General features: G+C 36.3%; 1 protein-coding gene across 1 annotated transcript in view; it reads left to right on the top strand.

The window, feature by feature from the left end:
- Positions 1–20,775, top strand: part of SIRT5 (sirtuin 5) — a 30,094-nt gene continuing 9,319 nt past the window's right edge. Inside the window, exons 1-8 of the mRNA XM_027846371.1 lie at positions 1–43; positions 2,354–2,496; positions 4,952–5,085; positions 10,286–10,511; positions 12,112–12,199; positions 13,184–13,237; positions 15,738–15,861; positions 17,436–17,551. Of these exons, the coding sequence (XP_027702172.1) occupies positions 2,373–2,496; positions 4,952–5,085; positions 10,286–10,511; positions 12,112–12,199; positions 13,184–13,237; positions 15,738–15,861; positions 17,436–17,551 (866 nt within the window). The 5' untranslated portion in view covers positions 1–43; positions 2,354–2,372. The remainder of the gene's footprint in view (positions 44–2,353; positions 2,497–4,951; positions 5,086–10,285; positions 10,512–12,111; positions 12,200–13,183; positions 13,238–15,737; positions 15,862–17,435; positions 17,552–20,775) is intronic.

The raw sequence follows: 20,775 nt of genomic DNA, 5'->3' as shown, positions 1-20,775 counted from the left end.
AGTTTGCCATTTCCTTCTCCGGCTCATTTTACAGATGAGGAAGGTGAGTCTTCTTGACTTCAAGCCTACCACTCTATCCTCTGCCACCTAACTGCCCCATCTCATGTTACTGATGATGATTTGTATGCCAAAAGTAGCATGAAACGCATCCAGGAAATAGTTGGAAGAGTACAATATACAAGCCACTTAGGTAGTAAAAATTTGGGCATTGTTGGACAGCACACAGGCTGTTCTTTGACTATCTATAATTGGAGAATGTCTAATAAAGTTGTATTTTAAAATGGGAGAACTTAGCTCATCTTTTAAAGGAGCCTCACTTTGAATCACTTTGTAAAATAAAAATTATTTTGCAGTGTGACTATACCATGTTTGTTTTTTCAATTAACAAGCATTTATTTTCTCTCTTCAATTATTCCAATTTTAAAAGGAAAAATAAAGTCCTTGTAACAAATATACATAGTCAAGCAAAACATAGTCCTTACATTGGCCATGTCCAAAATAATTCATATCTCAATCCATACCCTGGGTCCTTTTGCTTCTCTCTTAGGGGGTGGCTTACATATTTCATCATGAGTCCTTTGGAATTGTGGTTGGTCATTGCATCAGTCAGAGATCTTAAGTCTGTTTTTATAATATCGTTATTTAGAAGTGTATCAGAGCTAGCTGAAAAGGCTCATGAGAACTAATTGTTAAATACACCTCAGAAATTGGCAAATGCTGCAAATCAGGATTTTATTGATTGTTTTATTAATTGTCTCAACTCAAGAATGTGATGGAGGAAATGTTAATATTGCAGATTAAATTTAAGAGTGTGTCGTGTACATTTCTCCCCCACTCCAGGAGGTGGTTGTTAAATATTTACTACCATACCCCTGTTGTTTATTGTATAAATTCTTCTCCTGTTTCTGCTCACTTCGCTCTGCGTCAGTTCATACACGTCTTTCCAAGTTTCTATGACATTGTCGTCTTTATCATTTCTTGTGGCACAGTAGTGTTCAATTACATTTGTAAAGTGTGTGTGTGTGTGTGTATGTATGTGTGTGTGTGTTGAGCATTTAGCTTATGTGTATCCACGTGAGTATGTCTAGATGTGGCTTGCAGGAAGGCATAAATAGATGATATCTCCAGAGTTTTTTTCTCCCTTCCTTCTCTCTGAGGGAGATTGAAATCTAAGAACTCCTCTAGGTGGATTTCAGAAAAACCTAGAAAGACTTACACCAACTGATGCTGAGTGAAGTGAGCAGAACCAGGAGAACATATACACAGGAACAGCAACTTGTGCAATTATCAACTTTGATAGACTTAGCTCTTCTCAGCAATAAAACGATCTAAGACAATTTCAAAAGACTCATGATGAAAAATGCTCTCTACATCCAAAGAAAGAACTATGGAGTCTGAATGTTGATCAAAGCATACTATTTTCTCTTTTTTTTCTTTTTCATGGTTTTTCCCTTTTGTTCTGATTCTTCTTTAATAATGTGACCAATGTGGAAATAAGTTTATATATGTATAGCCTATATCAGATTGCTTACCATCGTGGGGAGGGCAAAGGGGAAGGAGAGAGAGAAAAATTTGGAACTCAAAATCTTATAAAAGTGCACGTTGAAAACTATATATGTAGTTGGAAAAAATAAAATACTGTTAAGTGAAGGAGGGGGGAAGAATCCCTGCGCTAACCTCTCCTAGCATTTTATCTGTACCTCTTCCATGCATTTGTCACATTGTTTATACCTCATTATTTTAGATATTAGGTTCAAGTTTTATCTCCCATACTAGATTGAAAAAAGGTATCCATTCAACAGGTGTTTATTAAATGCAAAGCTCTATAGTAAGTTAGATACACAAAGATAACTGAAATGTGGTATCTGTTACTCTCATGGAGTTTACAATCTGGTGAAGGGTGGGGGAGAAGGAGGAGGCAGGAAATAGGACACATACACTAAGATGCAATGCTGTACAATAAATGCATGTGTAGAGATAAGAAATATCTGTATACAGATGACAACTATATATAGAATACAATGTGATGACCATAAAAGGACTTTGCAAGATAATCAGGGTATTCAGAAAAGGTGAGGTTTTGATGATGGGTAGGATGCAGAAGAAGACAGAGTTATTCTTGTAACCACAATGGCATAAGCAAAGATATGAATAAATCAATCAGTCAATTGATTGATAAGTGAGAAGCATTTAAGTGCTAACCTACACACACACTGTACAGGTGCTGGGGGTGTGGAGGACAGAGTGTACCCTTCTTAGTGCCTAAGAAATTCTAGTGAGTGCTTGTTGAATGAGTAGCAACCAAAGAAATGTGTTTTCTGATCATGTCCATTACATTTTCCCCCCCTTCAAGAATTATTAAGAAAATCCTGATGAGTCTGCTCCATTTTGCAACTAGACATCCGATTCTCCAAGTGCTTCGTGAATTGGAATTGAAGGCTCGTCCTGCCCATAAAACCTTAAAGACTTGTGTAGCAATGTCTCGTGCAAGTTCAAGTAAGAGAACTTTATAGCCATTCAACCCATTTCATCTTCCACATGAGTTTTGAAAGATATGAAAATTATGATTGTTTATCAGAGAGCTAACGGTGGCATGGGGAAATTCAATAAACATGTACTAAGGACCTGTTTGTGGGCCAGGCACTGTGCTTAGCTCTAGGGATTCAAAAAGAGGCAAAAGACAGTCCCTGCCCTCCAGGAGCTTACAGTCTAATGAGGTTTAATGGTAAAACGGGCCCTAGAGAAAACTGAAAATATAGGCATCCTTGTTTTCATAGCCCTCGTGTCACTCTTTCTGTGCTCTGAACCATCCTAAACCCCCACCCCCAGAGCCCAAGAATCTGTTTTCAGTCATTTATACCTTGATGCAAATTTAATTAAATGTGTTAATTCTCCCACATATATTTGCATTTTATACTTTTTCTCTAAGTGTGAAATGAAAGCCAGTTAACAGAATTTCTGGTGTCAGTAGGGAGGCATTGGGAGGGGATTTTAATTGTCCTTCAAGGTTAAAGAATTTGCCAGGGTACCTCCTCTCAGTCCTATGTTCTTTCTATCATATAATTTCACAAGTGGTGTTGTTGTTGTTGTTGTTTTTAATCAGCTAAGAAGTATATTTTTGTTTGTTTAAGATTTTACGGTTCTTTAACGTAACTAGATTTGAAACCTATTCATAAATGAATCAAATAATTAATTTTTTCCTTTTTAAAATGTGGTCATTTTTAATATAGCATAATATCATTTTAATATTAACAACCTTTTATTAACCTGTTGATCCCCAGCATGATAATGTTTTGGAAAGACCTTCAAGGTTAAAGAGTTTTAAAATATCTTTATATTCTCATACTTTCTTGCCCTTCCACAAAACCTAATCTCAGTAGTGAGCATAGTGTTGGTATCAATCACTTACAAACTATTCACTTAGAAAACATAGTCAGAGAAAGAAAACACAACAAAATTAGGGCTTTTAAGTCTTTGATCACAAGGGAGTCTTTCTTTAGGAAAGGAATATTAATCTTACCTGATCATATTTATTAAATTTTGCATGTTACATAATAAGCCTTTTATCTCCAGAATATACTTTAAATAGTTTTCATTTTTGCTACCCAAACACTAGGAACATTAATTCATTGTTTATGATTTACTTAATAGTATTTGAATATAGCATCCATGTAGACAATTAGTAGCTAAGTGCCATTAGCCTTTTAAAAGTATTTTTAAACTACTCATACATTTTCATATTGGCTTTCCTAGCATTTTAGTGTATTAGATCAGTACAGACTGCTTCAATGAGATCAATTATCTTTATTTGAGCTCCTCTAGGATGAACATTTTTAGTCCCAATATATAGCCGTGTTTTGTATTTTTTTTTTAAACAAAAGTCTTTTTCAGATGATTTCCCAAAGTTGTGGATGTTTCAGCAAAGGGGTGAGGGAATGAGACCAGAGTGGAATGAAAGACTAGATGAGCTACTGGTTAAGTTTCTTCTACCCCAGTGATTCTCAAAGTGTAGTCTTCAGAAGAGGGTCCCCAAAACCCTTTCAAGGGATCCTTGGGGTAAAAATTATTTTCTGAATAATTCTGAAACATTGCCCAACTGTTAAAATGCTCCTCCTTTTTCCAGCTACATCTGTCTGTGACTCTGGTCTTCATGTGTTTCAACCAAAATAGCAAATCTCAAGAGATTAAGCACAGAAGCAGATATGAGAATCCAACTGTCTTTTATGTAGCCAGACTTTAAAGAGATTTGCAAAAATATATGAAACAGTGCCACTCTTTTCACTAATTTCTTTTCATTTTGAAAATTATATTCTCATAAAAATATTTTCTCATGTAAAAATAGTTAATGTGTAATGGTTTTCTGTTTTTTTAAATGAATTAATAAATGTTTTTAATTTCTAATATTGATATACTGGTATGGATATAATAATATAAATATAGATATATTTATGTAATGAACAAATATATGTAATTTGAATTTAAATAATAAATAAATATAGATATAAATCACATAAACAAAAGCTCTTTGGGAGCCTCAGAAATTTTTAAGGGTGCTTTTTAAAGGGGTCCTGAGACCAAAAAGTTTGAGAACCGCTTTAGCCCTCTGATGCCATGCTGAGTACATAACTCCAGGATATATTGGAGGCGTTCAATTCCTTTCTCCCCTTGATAGCAGAGCAGGCATTTCCCTTTTATTTTTGTTGATAACACTGTACAAAGTGGTAGAGCAGGAAAGTGGTAAGACAGAATCAGTCTATACAATGGTACTGGATTTGAGGCATATGTCTAATTGCAGAGTAATTTTTTTAGGTTAAAATGTATGAGCCTGATTATAAGGTATACGTCCTAAATGTTACGTTTAGAGCTATGGGAAATGAGCACATCTGGATATGTGGCTATGCGTGCATAAGAATAATACGTTGAGTTTATCTTTTTTATGCCTGTTTTTTAGACATAGCAGATTTTCGGAAATTCTTTGCCAAGGCAAGGCATATAGCCATCATTACAGGGGCTGGGGTCAGTGCTGAAAGTGGTGTGCCAACATTCAGAGGACCTGGTGGTTTCTGGAGAAAATGGAAAGCTGAGGTTGGTGTTACATTCAGAAGTTTAAAAGTGTTCTGTGACTAGCCTGATGACTGATAATGTTAATTAAAGTGGGCTTGCTCTTATTTGGTATTACCCCTGTGTTCTGGGTGAGGCTGATCCAGTGGCCCAGCCTTGGGATAGGAAGGAAGAATACAAGACAAAGGATATGAAAAGGCAGTTTGCAAAAGAAGAAATAAAAGCTGTCAGCCATCATATGAAAAAGATGTTCCAGCCCATTTAACAATAAGAGAAATACAAATTAAAACCATTTTTAGGTTCCAACTCACCCATCAGACATGAAAAAGATGAAAAAAGGGGAAATGACAAATGTTGGAGGGATTGTGAGAGGACAGTCACACTAATGCACTGTTGCTGGCACTTTGAATTGATCCACCTATTCTGGAAAGTAGAGTAATTTGGACAAAAAGTCCCTAACACACACACACACACACACACACATACACATACACACACATACGTGTATTATAATTACACACACACACACACACACACATATGTGGGTGTTTAACCTAGAGATACCACTACTAAGCATATACTTCCCTCCCCCAAAAAGGCAGAAAATCAGATATAAAGGCATCAATAGGAGCAAAAATATTTATAGCTATACATATCACTGTGGAAAAAACTTAAGTGAATTGTTGTTCAGTCGTACCCGACCCCGTTTGGGGTTTTCTTGGTAAAGATACTGGAGTAGTTTGCCGTGTCCTTCTCCAGCTCATTTTACAGATGAGGAAAGTGAGGCAAATGGGGTTAAATGACTTGCCTAGCACTACACACCTATTATGTGTCAGAGGCCACATTTGAACTCATGAAGATGAGTCTTCTGGACTCAAGGCCCAGCACTCTATCCACTTTAGCCAGAAGGACTGGCTAAAGATATAATGGAATTGTGCCATAGGAAATGAGAAAAGGGACAAATTCAGAGAAACCTGGAAAGACTTGTATGAATTAATATAGAGTGAAATGAGCAGAACCAGGAGAGTAATTTATGCAACGACTGCAGTAATGTGAAGGAAGATAACTTGGACAGACTTGAAATATTGAAAAATCAAAGTACGAACTCCATAGTCTGAGGATGAGGCATGCCTTCCACCTTTTGGCAGAGAAGAAACTCCGAGAGTCTTCCCCTCCCAGATTGATTCTTTTTGAAACATTTTTTTTTTTTTTAAGGCATTTGGGGTTAAGTAACTTGCCCAGAGTCACACAGCTAGTAAGTGTCAGGTGTTTGGTCTGAGGCCAGATTTGAACTCAGGTGCTCCTGACTTCAGGGCCGGTGCTTTATCCACTGCACCACCTAGTTGCCCCTCTAGATTGATTCTTTTAAGAAGGCAAACTAGGCCATCTTTTGCCTCAATTCTTACCTAGCCTTTAATTATGAATGACAAATTGAGATTTGGGGAAGACCTTAGCTTAAAAGACCAAGGTCCCCTACTGCATCCTGGGCCATCTCCAGTAGTCTTGACTGAAGTCTTGCCACTGGACTCTGATGCCTAGAGGAGAGAGTGAGGCTGATGACTTTGCACAGATTTACCTCACTTAAATCCAATTCACTCACAACTTAAGACACCGCCCTCCTGATGTCCCCAGTGCTCTTTGAAAACAAAGGATGAGCAACAGCAATGATGAGCTAGAGGTGACGAATGAGACACACATTTTTCAGACTTGACCAGTGTGCAAATTGTTTTGCTTGACTAGACTTAGTTGTTATAAGGAAGGATTTTTATTTGGGGGTGGGAGGTTGAGTTGAACGGAGAAGTGAGTAATAATATGGGGGTGGGTGTGGGGATGGAAATGAATGAAAAGTGTCAATAAAACACAAATTTACAAAGAAGAGAGAAGCAGGCAATTCAGAAGAGGAAGTAAGGATGGCAAGGCTGGTACTATCGTTAAACTTACTGTACTTTATTCATTTTCTTCACTTATCAAACATTTATTTCCTCTCTTTTCTATCTTCCCCTCCTATTGAGAAACAAAAACAGAAAACAAAACTCTTCTAACAAATGAATATACACATGAATATAACAAATGAATAAAATGAATTTTAAAGAGCTGTATGTAATAGATATACAATTTTCTATACTACCTTCTTTTCTGTCCTTTGTATAAAGAATATATGCTTAAGATCATAATTTTTACAGTTAATAAAGTAATAAGCTGATTTTACAATTACTATTATTAAAAAAATTTACAATTAATATTTAGGTTTAGTTCAGATTATGTAGGGCCTTGCTTTCAAAGTTGAAGATTTTAAACTTTGTGCTGTAGACAATGGGGAAGTATTGAATCTTTTTTTTTTTTTTAATTAAGCAAGGTAGGAGCATGAGCAAAGAGGTATTTTAGGACAATTTATCTTAGCAATACGGGATAAATCAGAATGGGGAAATACTACAAACAGTGATTACTAGTTGGGAGATGATATATATAGTCCATGCTAAAGTGATGAAGTTATGAACAAAACAATACTGGTGAAAATGTTAAGGAAGAGATGGCTAGACGAGCTATTTTGAAGGAAGAATCAGAACAACGTGATGATAAACTAAATGTGTTGAGGACAAAACTTAAGCTTGAGGAAAGAGTCAAGTATAACAGGTTTGGGGCTTGAGTGCCTGAGAGAGTAGTGCTGGTATAATTAAAGAAGTAAGGAAGGAGAACTGGTTTTCTGAGGGAAAATGAATTTTATTTTAGATATGGTGGATAGGATGTGATGAAAAATGGACAAGAACAGAAATATTCCTGGAAGATTGCGCAGTGAAAGGCTGGTGGAATAACTCTGCTTGATTCCATCAGGAGAAAGACATACGAAAATAATTTTAGAAGTCGTACTAGAAACATCAAATGAACAATCCCAAGGGATGTGGTTCAGCAGAAAACAAACACCCAAGAAACTAAAGCAAGAACTTAAATTAATTTTTTTTAATCATGAGAAGAAATAAAAGCAGGATTCAATATTTTCTTTTAAATCCCCTGAGGATTATAGAACTGAAGGAAGCTAAAAATCTCAAGAGGAAAATGTCAAGGCTCAGGCAAATAGAGACTGCCGTGAAGAATTTGAAAATATCAGTGGGTGCAAGGAAAGGCAGGATTAGTGGAGAGGGAGAAGGGTGAGTGCCTCAGTTCCTCTGGGCCCAGTAGCCCAGTGTTTGTATTGTTATATACACATAGCACTCTACATAAAGTCTTTTTTTTTTAATTTTAATTATGAATTTGATAAACATCAACAAACAAGGATCTCATGTGCAAAGAATAACATAAAAAGTGAATTGTATATGAAATTGTGAATTTATTATGTATAGCTTATTTTTTAATGTTCTTATTAAGTTTAACATGGTAGTACCAACATTTCCCTATATTTCTGTGCCTCCTTCTGAATGTCCTTCTACTCTTTTATGTAATTATCAGATGTTTCATTGGCATTTTTTTTTACATCATTATTATTACTCCCACCGTTGTTCAGTTGTGTCCTATTCTGTGACTCGGTGGACACCAGTACTGTCCGTGGAGTTTCTTGGCAAAGATACTGGAGTGGTCTGCCATTTCCTTCTCCAGTGATTACTCCCATTACCCCCTCATAACCAGACTCCTCCTTCCCCCCCCCCCCAAAAAATGGAAACCATCGCTCATAACAAGTATAGTGAAGCAAAGTAAATTCAGCTGGAAGGGACCTCAGAGGCCATCTAGGTTATGTGAAAAATGTATGTTTAATATTGGTCTCATAGTCTGCCACCTCTGCCAGGAGGCAGAACTCCCCAACTGGAAGCATGGAGTCCATGATATTACAGAAGAATGACATGGTCATAGAAGGAAGAAAACAAAAGAAACCTTTGAGTAAGCAAGCCTTAATCCCAAAGAGGTACATACATAAATCTAAAGAGTCACTTCCTTAAAGAGCCAAATGTGAGAACTCCTCTGATGCGGATCTCCTAACAGCTCTCTGCTGGTGCAGTGTGGAGACAGGGTCTCTTTTTCTTTCTCCTGTCCTGACATACCTCATGGTTCTCTCCTGCAGTCTTCACATTGTTTCAGGAAAGTCTTAACATTTTTCCCCAACCTGTAGTTGTGAGATTTTTGGAATTCAAGAGTGGAACTTGAAATTTAGTAGGGATAATTTAGTAGAGATAGTTCTTTACATGATGATAACCTATTGATTTTTTTAAAAATCTGGATTCTGCCATCCCTTCATGTTTTCTACCAATTTCATATTGGACCAGCATACTGTCTGTGCCCTAATCCTAGTCTTTAACACAGATGTTGAATAGCACAGGGTCAAAGATAGGTCCCTGGGGTAGTTTACTAAAGACTTCTTTCTAAATTGACAATGATACATTCAGCCAATTCCATTTTATTTATACACATCAAATTGTCATTCATTTAAATAATTCAACAATTATTTCATCTATGATGAAATAATATTTCAAACTATAATTTCATCTGTGTGGGTGCTTCCTCCCTCCATACACATCACAGTCCTCTACTACTTGGTAGACAGTCTTCAGGCATTACTGGGGCCAAAACATGCATCGCTATGACCTGCCCAGTGCTAAGTCTCACTGAGTTTAACCAGGTCTTCAGTTGATTATATTGCTTGCTACTGATTGTTAAAAATAATTTAAAAGGATAAAATTCTCTGTTGTTTGGAAAGTAGCAAAACAAGCATGCTATTACAGCAAAGGTTTTTAACCTAGGTCTATAAACTTAAAAAATATTTTGACAACTAATTCAATATAATTAGTTCCCTTTATAATCCTTTGTATTTTTGTATTCATTTAAAAACATTATTCAGAAAGGGTTCATAAGCTTCAGCAGGCTGTCAAAGGGGGTCTATGACATGCAAAAAAGATTAGGAACCCCTCTATTTCATTACTGATAAAATTATACGTTGGTCAAATCTTTTTGGAGAACAGTGTGTCATTGGATATGTACTGTTCCCTCTATGGTCATTCCCTAGTTTGTCCTGGCAAGTGTTGATTATCTCAGGTTGAAAGTACTCTGAGAGTCAGTACTGCTAAAAACTACAGTGCATGAGCCCCCACTGGTAGTTACCTTTAATAGTTCCCAACCCAGAGCCTTAAAGAGACAGGTAAGACACACACATGTCCTAGTTCCCAGACTTTGTGCCTCAGTTTTAAAGATGGGGCTAACTGATCACATTTTGATAGTTCATGTGTATTTCCCCCTCTAGGACTTAGCCACCCCTAAGGCCTTTTTGAAGAATCCCTCTCTGGTGTGGGAGTTCTACCATTACCGGCGGGAATTGATGCTGAAGAAGCATCCCAACCCAGCCCACATAGCAATTGCAGAATGTGAGGCCCGGCTTAGTGTCCAAGGAAGGCGTGTGGTGGTCATTACTCAGAACATTGACGAGCTCCATCGCAAAGCAGGCACCAAGAACCTCCTGGAACTTCATGGTAAGGAATCTGTCCTAGTCAAGGAGGTCTGCTCAGCTGCATACCATGATTTGGATAATATACATTTTTCATCTGCTTTATTTTTCCATTATCGATGCTTAAACTGATCTCTTGAAAAATATTCATTCATTAGCGTTTAAGTTACTAATAAGGGTTAATAGGTTATTTTTTTCAAATGCATTTGCAAGAAATAAGTGAGTCAGTAGTGGGAAGTGGGTATTTTAAGTGGGCAGGCAAAATTTAGGGCTGCCAAAATTTAGGTGACCCATTCCATCTTGGGCGTGAGGCAGTCCTAGTAGCAAGTATAAGTGAGGCTACATATTGCCTCGCTCATTCATTCTGCTGAGATCATCTGAATTACCCAAGTACTAATATACTAATTACTAAGTACTTATGGAAGCCTACTATGTGCCTAGCACAGAAGAATTGGGTTTTTGTGCGCTCTTTTTATTTTTGTATAGCGACGTGGAATGTAAACAGTGGGAAAGACATCCTGCCAAAGAATTCTGTCTCTCTACCACTATTGTTTCTTGTTCCATAGTAACAACGTTTAGCTTTTTTTTTTTTTAAGCAAAACTTTATTTTAATAGTCAAAGTTGTCAATTTTTTTTTAAAACCCCATTTGGAACATTTATCAAATATGGTCCCAGCCCTCAAGGAGCTAACGTCTGGTTGGAGAGACAAGGCATAGATATGTTTAACATTTGTCAGTGACTTGGATAAATACATAGATGATGTGATTGTTTATTTTTCAGATGTCACAATGCTGGGTTTGTTAACATCCTAGATGGGAGAGTCAGGATCCAAAAGGACCCTGACAGGTTAGAAATTAGACTGAATATAGTAAGATGAAATTCGGTGTTGGTAAATGCAAAGTCTTGCTTTGAATGTGACACATATATTAGATGGAAGTTAATAAACATTACTAAGTTTTTCACCAAAATGTCATCATGGAGATGAACTCAGGCTAGATATCAACACCTTCTCAGATGTCTCTCCCTTCTGATTGGAGTGCTAAAGGGTGGAGCAATAAACTTTGCCCAAAGCCTTCCTTTGTAGAGGCCTCCTTTTATTATTTATTTTTAGCCTCAGAATTTTCCAGCTAACTATCTGTCTTTCATCAGCTGCTCTGCTTGCTTTTGAGTCCTCCAAAATCATGTCCCATCACAGGTACCCAAGCATGCACCACACCTTCTCAGTTTTCTTTTGTGTATTGCCTTTTCTTATTAGATTGTAAGTTCCTTGTGGGCAGAGACTGTGTTTTTCTTTTTTGCATCCTCAGTGCTTAGCGCAGTGCCTGGCACACAGTAGGTGCTTAATCATGTTTACTGACTGTGGCAATGATTGTGACTAAGAGGAGCCCACAGTCTGGCAGTTACATGGAAGGCCTGGTAGAATAGGGGAATGATGAAGTAGATAGGACGGTAGGGTTGGAGACAAACCCAAGCCTTCTTAGGCTTATTTGATGGTCCTGACTTTGAAGGCCTCTATACTAGCCAATCTCTAAGGTTCCTGCTAGCTTTGAAGTCCTATGTTCAAAAACAGAATTACTTTACAACCTGTCAAGAATGCTGATTATTGTTTGATTTATGTCTTTCAGGCAGCTTATTTAAAACTCGATGCATCAGTTGTGACAACGTGGCAGAGAATTACAAGAGTCCAATCTGTCCAGCTTTAGAAGGAAAAGGGTAATTACACCATGCTGTTAAAAACAAAACAAAACAAAAAAAAAAAAAAACACTGTTATCCTCTTCTTAGTAGACGTAGAGGGGTGCATTTGAAAACTTTATTCATGGACTTTAGACCCCAAGATTCATACATAGAGTAACATGACTTGAGAATTTACCCAAAGTTTTAAGACAAAAGAAACTAAATAGGATTAGTATTTAATACAAAAGTCTCAAAAGTCTTAATGCAGTGCTAAGCTTTGATAACTTAATAACCATTTTCAGCTTTTTAAAAACCATTAAGTTTTAACTTAAAACTTCGCTAAGACATTTGGACGCACTGTCATGCTGACTATGGGGCTAGTGCTATTCAGTGACTATAAAAACCTAATGATCCCATGTAGCTCTTTGAGGAAGGAGTTTTCAGGTTAGGTGAGTGATATTCATTCTCATTTAACTATTACAATAAACATTTATTCTCTCTGGACTATTGAAGTAGCCTCCTAATTGGCCTCTCTGCCTCAAGTCTGTCTCCACTCCAACCCATCCTACCTATAGGTAGCAAAAATTTTTCCTAAAGCTCCAGTCTGACCCCTTCATTGCTTGATAAACTCCAGTGGCTCCCACGCCCTCCAGGATCAAATATAAACCACTGTCTCTGGCGCATAAACCCTTGATCTGTCCCTATGCTTGGACTGCCCTCCTTCCTTACCTGCATTTCTTAGAATCCCTAGTTTCCTGCTGAACTCAAGTCAAAGCCCAGTGAATGCATGAAGCCTTTCTGATTCCATCACTGCTAGGACCTTCCCCCTTTACTCCCCACAAAATTACCTTGTATTTATGATTTTCATATCTATATATGTGCCTGTTGTTCCACTCTATAGCATGTAAGCTTCTTGAGGGCAGGAACTTTTGCCTTTGTATCCACAATGCCTGGAATAGTACCTGGTACTAGTAGGTGCTTCATAAAGGCTGATTGATTGATTGATCTTATTTTAACTCTAGTGCCCCAGACCCTGATGTTCCAGATGCCCAAATCCCAGTTGACAAGCTTCCTAGGTGGGTAAAAATTGTTGTCTGTCTCTAATGTTGCAGAAAAGAAGGAAGAAAAAACCAGGGACAGAAATCTGGAAGTTTGTATAGTTCTTTCTTTAATCAACTGTGAAAACTATCTTTTGCCAAAGAAGAGAGAAATATTGGCTGCTTCTCTTTCCCATTCCTCTCTTTTGTTGTTTTGGGGGCTAGAGGTACTCTCAATAAGTGAATGAGCTTTTGTTCTCCTTATCTGAGCCTCAGTTTCCTCATTTGTAGAATCAAAATCTAAATCTATGATCGTCTTATAAGGAGACAATAAAAAGAATTAGAGAATTGACAGAATGAGATACGGGTATAATGCCAAAGAAGATTATAATGCAAAAGAAGTAGACTTTTCAAAAACTGTTTGCAAGAGTGGCTTGAGATAATTTTCAAGGAACCAGACACAAATCATAACAAGATAGAAAGAAAGGAGATACAAATTAGGAAAGTACAGTTGGTAAGGGCAGAAAGGGGGCACAGTGGATAGAGTATCAGGTGTGGAGTCAAGAGGACCCCAGTTCAAATCCACCCTCAGATACTTACTAGCTGTGTGACCCTCAGTAAGTCATTTAATCCTGTTTGCCTCAGTTTCCTCATCTGTAAAAAGAGCAGGAGAAGGAAATGGCAAACCACTCCAGTACCTTTGCCAGGAAAACCCCAAGAGGGGTCATGAAGAGTCAGACATGACTGAACAACAAAAACAGCGGCGAGCTAAAAAATTAATGCTACATATAGAAACTGTAAATAAGGAGGTCTATATAAAAGGGTTTTTTTATTCCCTTTATTCCTTCCTTGAGAAGTCTGGATTTGATATATTAGCAGAAATTCTTCACCGTGTTTGAGTCATGGACCCATTCTCAGAAAAATATTTTAAATGCAGACAATAAAATAAATAGCATTACAAAAGAAACCAACTATATTTTGAAATACAGCTATCAAAAAAAATTTTTTTTAATTTGAGGACCCCAGGTTAAGAGGCAATGCATGAAAGGGTAAATAGCAGTGATATGATGAAAATGGTGAACTAAAAATAAATTAACTTTTTTTAAAAAATGGTGTTTAGGGGGAAAAATAATTATAATTATTATTTTTAATAAGTTGGACTGAAGAAGAGACAGAAAGATGACCAGTTAGGAGTCCAATGTGGTAGTAATAACAATTTCAATTTATTTGATACTTTAAGGTTTGCCGAATTTAGTTGTTGTTCAGTCATTTTTAGTTGTGTCTGACTCTTTGTGACCCTATTTGGGATTTTGTTGGCAAAGATACTAGACTGGTTTGCCACTTCCTTCTTCAGTTCATTTTGCAGATGAAGAAACTGAGATGAACAGGGTTAAGTGACTTGCCCAGGGTTACACGGTAAGTATCTGAGGCCAGATTTAAACTCAGGAATATGAGTTTTCCTGACTCGGGGCCCAGTGCTCTATCCACTGTGCCACCTAGTTGCCCCATACCAAATACTCTACATATATTATCTTATTTAAGCCCTTCAACAACCCTGAGAGGTAGGTACTTATGTTATTTTACCGCATCCCACACCCCCCATTTTATAGGAATGGAAATTTTAGGAAATCAAAGCATAGAGAAATTAAGTGATTTTCCTGTGTCATACAGTTGGAAATAGGATTTACACCAGGTATCTCCTAGCTCTGAGTTCAGTTCTTTCCCTTTTCCATAATCCAAGGTTTAAAGTGATGAGCACCTAAACTGTTGTGGGGACAACATTAGAAAGAGGAAGAAAGGATGATTCTGACAGACATACTTAGGCACTTAGATAGATGCATGATATCATTAGTGTCTCTCCTCCCTCCCTCTACTGGAGCAGATCATAACTACATGGTCCTTTACATCCTTCTCAATTCTTCTCCATATCTGTTTGTTTTCTGCAAGAAGACTTAGTACACTTCAGGAACATCTCAGAGCAGCAATAGAACATTAGGTAAATAATACAATTATGAGTATCCTTGATGTGAATGGACCCAGCAATAATCTCTTGTCTTAAGACTAGTCTAGGTAATGACACAGAGGCTCATACTAAAAAATTGTTCACCAAGGTTTGTTTTTGTCTTTGTTTTATGAAATACTACATGTGAGAGGTTGTTGAGAAATTAACGGGGAAAGGGGTTGCGTGCAAAGAAGTGAGGTAAGTTAAAAATGACTTTAAAGACTGAGTTACTAGGAACAAAATGGTGCTCATGATCGTCAGGAAATTGAGGAAGGAGGCAAGAGATTAAGTTGAGAGATGCCATATAGAATATACAACAACCAAAAAAAAAATCACTGCCCAAAGGGACAGTGAAAATGTATTATATATACAGGTCAGGGAGGTATATTCTTCAGTATGAGTGCAAGTGCAGAATTGGTAGAGTGAGTGGGGATGGTGGTTGTGGGGGTTTTCAAGGGTTCCAAGAAGGCATTAACTTTATTCTTTGTGTGAGAGTTAGGATTTCAGCAGCTAGGCAAGTAATGTCCACATTCACAGATGTGAAGAAAAAGGTTGCAATGGCCTCCTTCGACCCCATGTGGTATGGTTTGGAGAAAATCTGGACCCTAACATTCTTGACCAGGTCAACAAAGAACTTGCTGTCTGTGACTTATGTTTAGTGGTAAGTGATTCCCTGCTTACTCAGTCCAAGTATTTTCTAAAACTTTCCATAAGGTTGTTTGGAGATTTAAAAAAAAAAAAGTGTACTGAGGTCTTCTACCAAAAAAAAATGCAGAGTAAAAGTGTTCATTTTTTTGCCTGGCATTATGAGACTTATGGATAGGAGATAGAGAACACTGTGAGGTATAAAATGGATAATTTTGATTACATTTAAAAGCTTTTGTACAAATAAAAGCCATGTTGTCAAGGTTAGAAGGAAAGCAGAAAATTTGGGGAAAAAAATTTATATACAGTTTCTTAGGTAGAAGTTTCATATCTCAACTATATAGAGAACTTTGTCTAATTTATAAGAATGTGAGTTGAGAACTTTGTCTAATTTATAAGAATATAAGTCATTCCCCAATTGATAAATGGTCAGAGGATATGAATAGGCAGTTTTTGATGAAAAATGAAAACTATATATAATCATATGTTAAAAAATGTTCTAAATCATTATTGATTAGAGAGATGCAAATTAAAACAACTTTGAGGTATCTCACATTTATCAGATTGGCTAAAATGATAGAAGGGGGAAATGACAAATATTGGAGGGGATGTAGAAAATTGGGACACTGATGCTGTTGGTGGAACTGTGATCTGATGCAACCATTTTGGAGAGCAATCTGGAAGTATGTTATAAAGTACGTCAGAGAGTTATAAAACTGTGTGTACCCTTTCACCCAGCAATACCACTATTAGTGCTGTTTCCCAAGGTGATCGGGGAAAAGGAAAAGAACCTACATGTTCTAAAATATTTATAGCAACTTTCATTGTGGTCGCAAAGAATTGAGGGGATGCCCATCAATTGGAGAATGGCTAAACAAATTGTGATATATGATTGTGATGGAATACTACTGTGATATAAGAAATGATATGAGCTCGATGATTTTAGAAAAACATAAAAAGGCTTGCATGAAATATTGAAGAGTGAAATGAGCAGAACCAAGAAAACATTGTGTACAGTAACAGCAATATTGTTTGAAGAACCGTTCTGAACAGCTAAGTTATTGTGTGTATTACAAATACTCGAATCATCTACAAAGGACCTGGGAAGGAAGGTGCTATCCACTTCCAGAGAAAGAACTGATAAACAGAAGTATGCATAGTGTGGTTTTACATATATAAATATATGTGCCAAGTGGTGGCCTTCTCTAGTGCAGAGTGTGGAGAGAGGGAGAGAAACAATTCAGAACTTAAAATGTAACAAGAAATAAATAAAATTTAAACATTTTAAAATGGCATTAAAATATGAAAGACTAGACATGATATTTTATTCCAATAGTCTTTAGTACAATTTTGGAGGCATCTTCTCATCTCTTTTTTTCCTTTTGTATAACTAGAAAATAACTAGAGATTTTTCTGTTTTGTTGTTCTTTTTGAACACTGTCCCTTTGTATCCATTCAGCTTTAGCTGCGGCCACACACCTGGATCCCCGAACCCTATCAGAGTTTGTGGAATTGGGGAGATGGGGGTAGAAATAAACTTAACTATCAGCAGTGTAGTAATGTTACTTCTTTGATCTTTTTGCTCTCTAGGTGGGAACGTCCTCTGTGGTTTATCCCGCAGCTATGTTTGCCCCTCATGTGTCAGTTAGGGGGGTACCAGTGGCTGAATTTAACATGGAAACCACCCCTGTTACACAGAACTTCAGGTAAAGACAAGAAACTAAGTGAGTGACAAGATGGGGAAGGTGTGGCAGGTGCGTCTGTGATGACTTCATCATTTCACATCTGTGCTTGAGGAAGAGAATCAACTCACAGAGGGGCCCATTTTAAAAGCTGGCCTATCTTAGCCTTTATGAACAAGTAGGATCAGCTACTGCAACACAGACATTTAACTATTGTTGGTCATTTTGAACGTTAAGAGAAATATTCTGGTATTTAAATTTAGAAGTAAAAATTAATTGAAAACTGATTTTTCAGCCATTTAGTTTTGAGAATTATATTGTTCAGTTCCCTATAGTGTACATTTAGAATCCTATCTTTTTTTTTTCCCCAAGTAAATACCATACCTCAGGTATTTGTGAGCCCCATGTATATATCACACATGTGGACTTATAATTTTCATACTTACTGCATTTCTTCTTTTTTTTAAGATTGGTGATTGCTGGTAACTTTTACATTTAAATTTAGAATTTAAATTTAAATACTCTTCCTCCTTAACTATCTCCTGGCCCTTTTGTTTTTTATTAAGCAAATAAAAAGAAAAAAAAATACAGCCCTCTTTACGTAGCTGCATAATCTGAAAAGAAATACATTCCTACGTTAGCCGTGTCTGAAAATGTATGTCTCTTTTTGCATTTTAAGTTCATCACATCTCTAGGAGATGAGTGGCATGTTTCTTCTTCATTCTTTTGGACTCATGGTTCATTATTTCATTGATGAGAGTTCCTAAGGTCTTCTAAAGTTGTTTTTCTCTATAATGTTGTTGCCATTGTATAAATTGTTCTTCGGGTTCTGTTGTTCTGTATCAGTTTAGTCTGTATCAGTTCATGGAGATCTTCCCAGTTTCCTCTGAAACTGTCCATTTTGTCATTTCTTATGGTGCAACTGTATTCCTTTATATTCATATACTGTAGTTGGTTTATCTATTCCCTAAAAGGAGGAAACCATCTTAGTTTCCAATTCTTGGCTACCACAAAAAGAGCTGTTATACATGCTTTTGTACATGTAGATCTTTTTCATTTTTTCATTTATTTTTGGGAGGTATAGTCAGTCAATAAATGTTTATTAAGCACCCACTGTGTGCCAGGCACTGTCCTAGGTTCTGGGGTTACAAAAAGAGGCAAAAGTTAGTCTCCGCCTTCAAAGAGCTCACAACCTAGGTTTAGTAATGGTAAAATTGGATCAAAGAGTATGCATATTTAAATAATTTTCTGGGCATTCTTCCAAATTGCTCTCCAGAATGGCCAGACCAATTTATGGCTCTACCAATAGTGCACTAGTCATAATAAGAATAATCATAATTGGCATTTGCATAATGCTTTATAGCTTTGCAGCATGCTTTACAAATATTATCTCACTATTATCCTCACAACAACCCTGGGAGGGAGGTGCTATTATCATTATCCTCAGTTTACAGATGAGGAAACTGAGACTAGAAAAGGTTAAGTGACTTGCCCGGGGTCACACAGCTAGTAAATGTCTGAGGCTAGATTTGAATTCAGTTCTTCCTAACTCTAGCTTACATGTTAATAGTTTATTGTCATCATTGTTGTTTGTATTGATGTTTATTAGGGATGTTGTTCTGTAGTTTTCTTACTCTGATTTGTCTCTTCCCATTTTAGGTATCAAGACCTTGTTTGTATCATAGAAAAAGATTGGAAGGGTGCCTTCTTTTCTTATTATTGTAAAAAGTTGATGTGGTATTGAAAATAATTATTCTTTGAATGTTTGATAGAATTCACATGTAAATCCATCTGATCCTGGAGTCTTTCTTTGGGACTTCATTTATGCCTTGCTCAATTTCTATTTCTAATATTGAGTTATTTAAATAGTCCTTTTCTTATTCTGTGTTTTATATTTTTGTAGGTTTATATATCCTCAGAGTTATGAGTTTTGTTGATGTGTAATTAGGCATAGCGGTTTCTGATAATTCCTTTAATTCCTCTTCAACTGTTGAGTTTTCATTTTTAATTTTTTATATGAACAATTTGGTTTTCTTCTGTTAATTAAGTTAGTGATTTATCTATTTTATTGATTTTTTAAAAATAGTTCCTACTTTTACTTATCAATTCAATGGTCTTTTTTCTTTCAATTTTATTAATCTCTTCCTTAATTTTAAGAATTTCTACTTTGTTATTTAGTTGAGGATTTTTTACTTGTTCAAGTTTTTTTTTTAATTGCATACCCAGTTCATTGTTCTTTTTCCTTTCTGTTTTTGAAAGTGTTTAGAGATATAAATTTTCCCCTCCAAACTACTTTAGCGGTATCCTTTCAGCTCTGGTATGTTGTCTCATTGTTTGTCATTTTCTTTGATGAAATTTTTTTCTATTGTTTCTGTAACTTGTTCTTTGACCCTCCAGTTCTTTTAGTGCACTCTTTAAGGGCCTTTCCTGAATATGATTTTTAGTGCATCGTGATCAGTAAATCATGATTTAGGTATTTCTTTATTTCTGCATTTTTTGGTGAGGTCTTTATGCTCCAATACATGGTCAGTTTTTGTAAAGGTGCCAAGTAGTTTTGAATTATACAAAATCTTTCTCTTCTTAGTAATTTCCAGAAATCTACCATGTCTAATTTTTCTTAGGTTCTATTCAGGACTTTAATTTCTTTATTGTTTTTCTTTTGGTTAGAATAGTCTAGGTCTGAAAAATACATTAAAGTTCTCCACTGTTACAGTTTTCTGTAATTTCTCCCTCTATTTCAATGAGCTTTCCCTTCAAGTATTTAAATACTATATTATTAAGTACATTTACATTAAGTGTTGATGTTGATTCATCATCTATAATACCTTTCAGCATAATGGAATTTTCTCCTCTCTCTGTTTATCTTGTTCATATTTACTGTAATTTTATCTGAAATTATGATTGCTAACCCTGTTTTTTTTTAATTAAGCTGAAGTACAAGAGATTTTGCTCCAGCCCTCCATTGTAACTCTATGCTTCTATTTGTGTTTCAGTTCTATTATTTACAAACAATATATAGTTAAATTCTGCTCCTAATCTGTTCTGCTGTCTTCTTTCACTTTATGAGTAAGCTCATCCCATTCACATTCACAATTACAGTTGTCAATTGTGCTATTTCCCTCCATCCTGTCCTCTTGTACTTGAATTTCCTCTTTACTTCTAACCTCCCTTTTTACAGATAGTAAGACAGTAGAAGAGGAGTCTGTCTGATGCTTTGTAATCTTATAAGTGAAAGTCTGTTTCTTCTG

The sequence above is a fragment of the Vombatus ursinus genome, unplaced genomic scaffold (assembly GCF_900497805.2).
Source record: "Vombatus ursinus unplaced genomic scaffold, bare-nosed wombat genome assembly UNPS02000577.1, whole genome shotgun sequence".
NCBI classification, from domain to species: domain Eukaryota; kingdom Metazoa; phylum Chordata; class Mammalia; order Diprotodontia; family Vombatidae; genus Vombatus; species Vombatus ursinus.
This window is presented reverse-complemented; position numbering and strand designations above follow the sequence as displayed.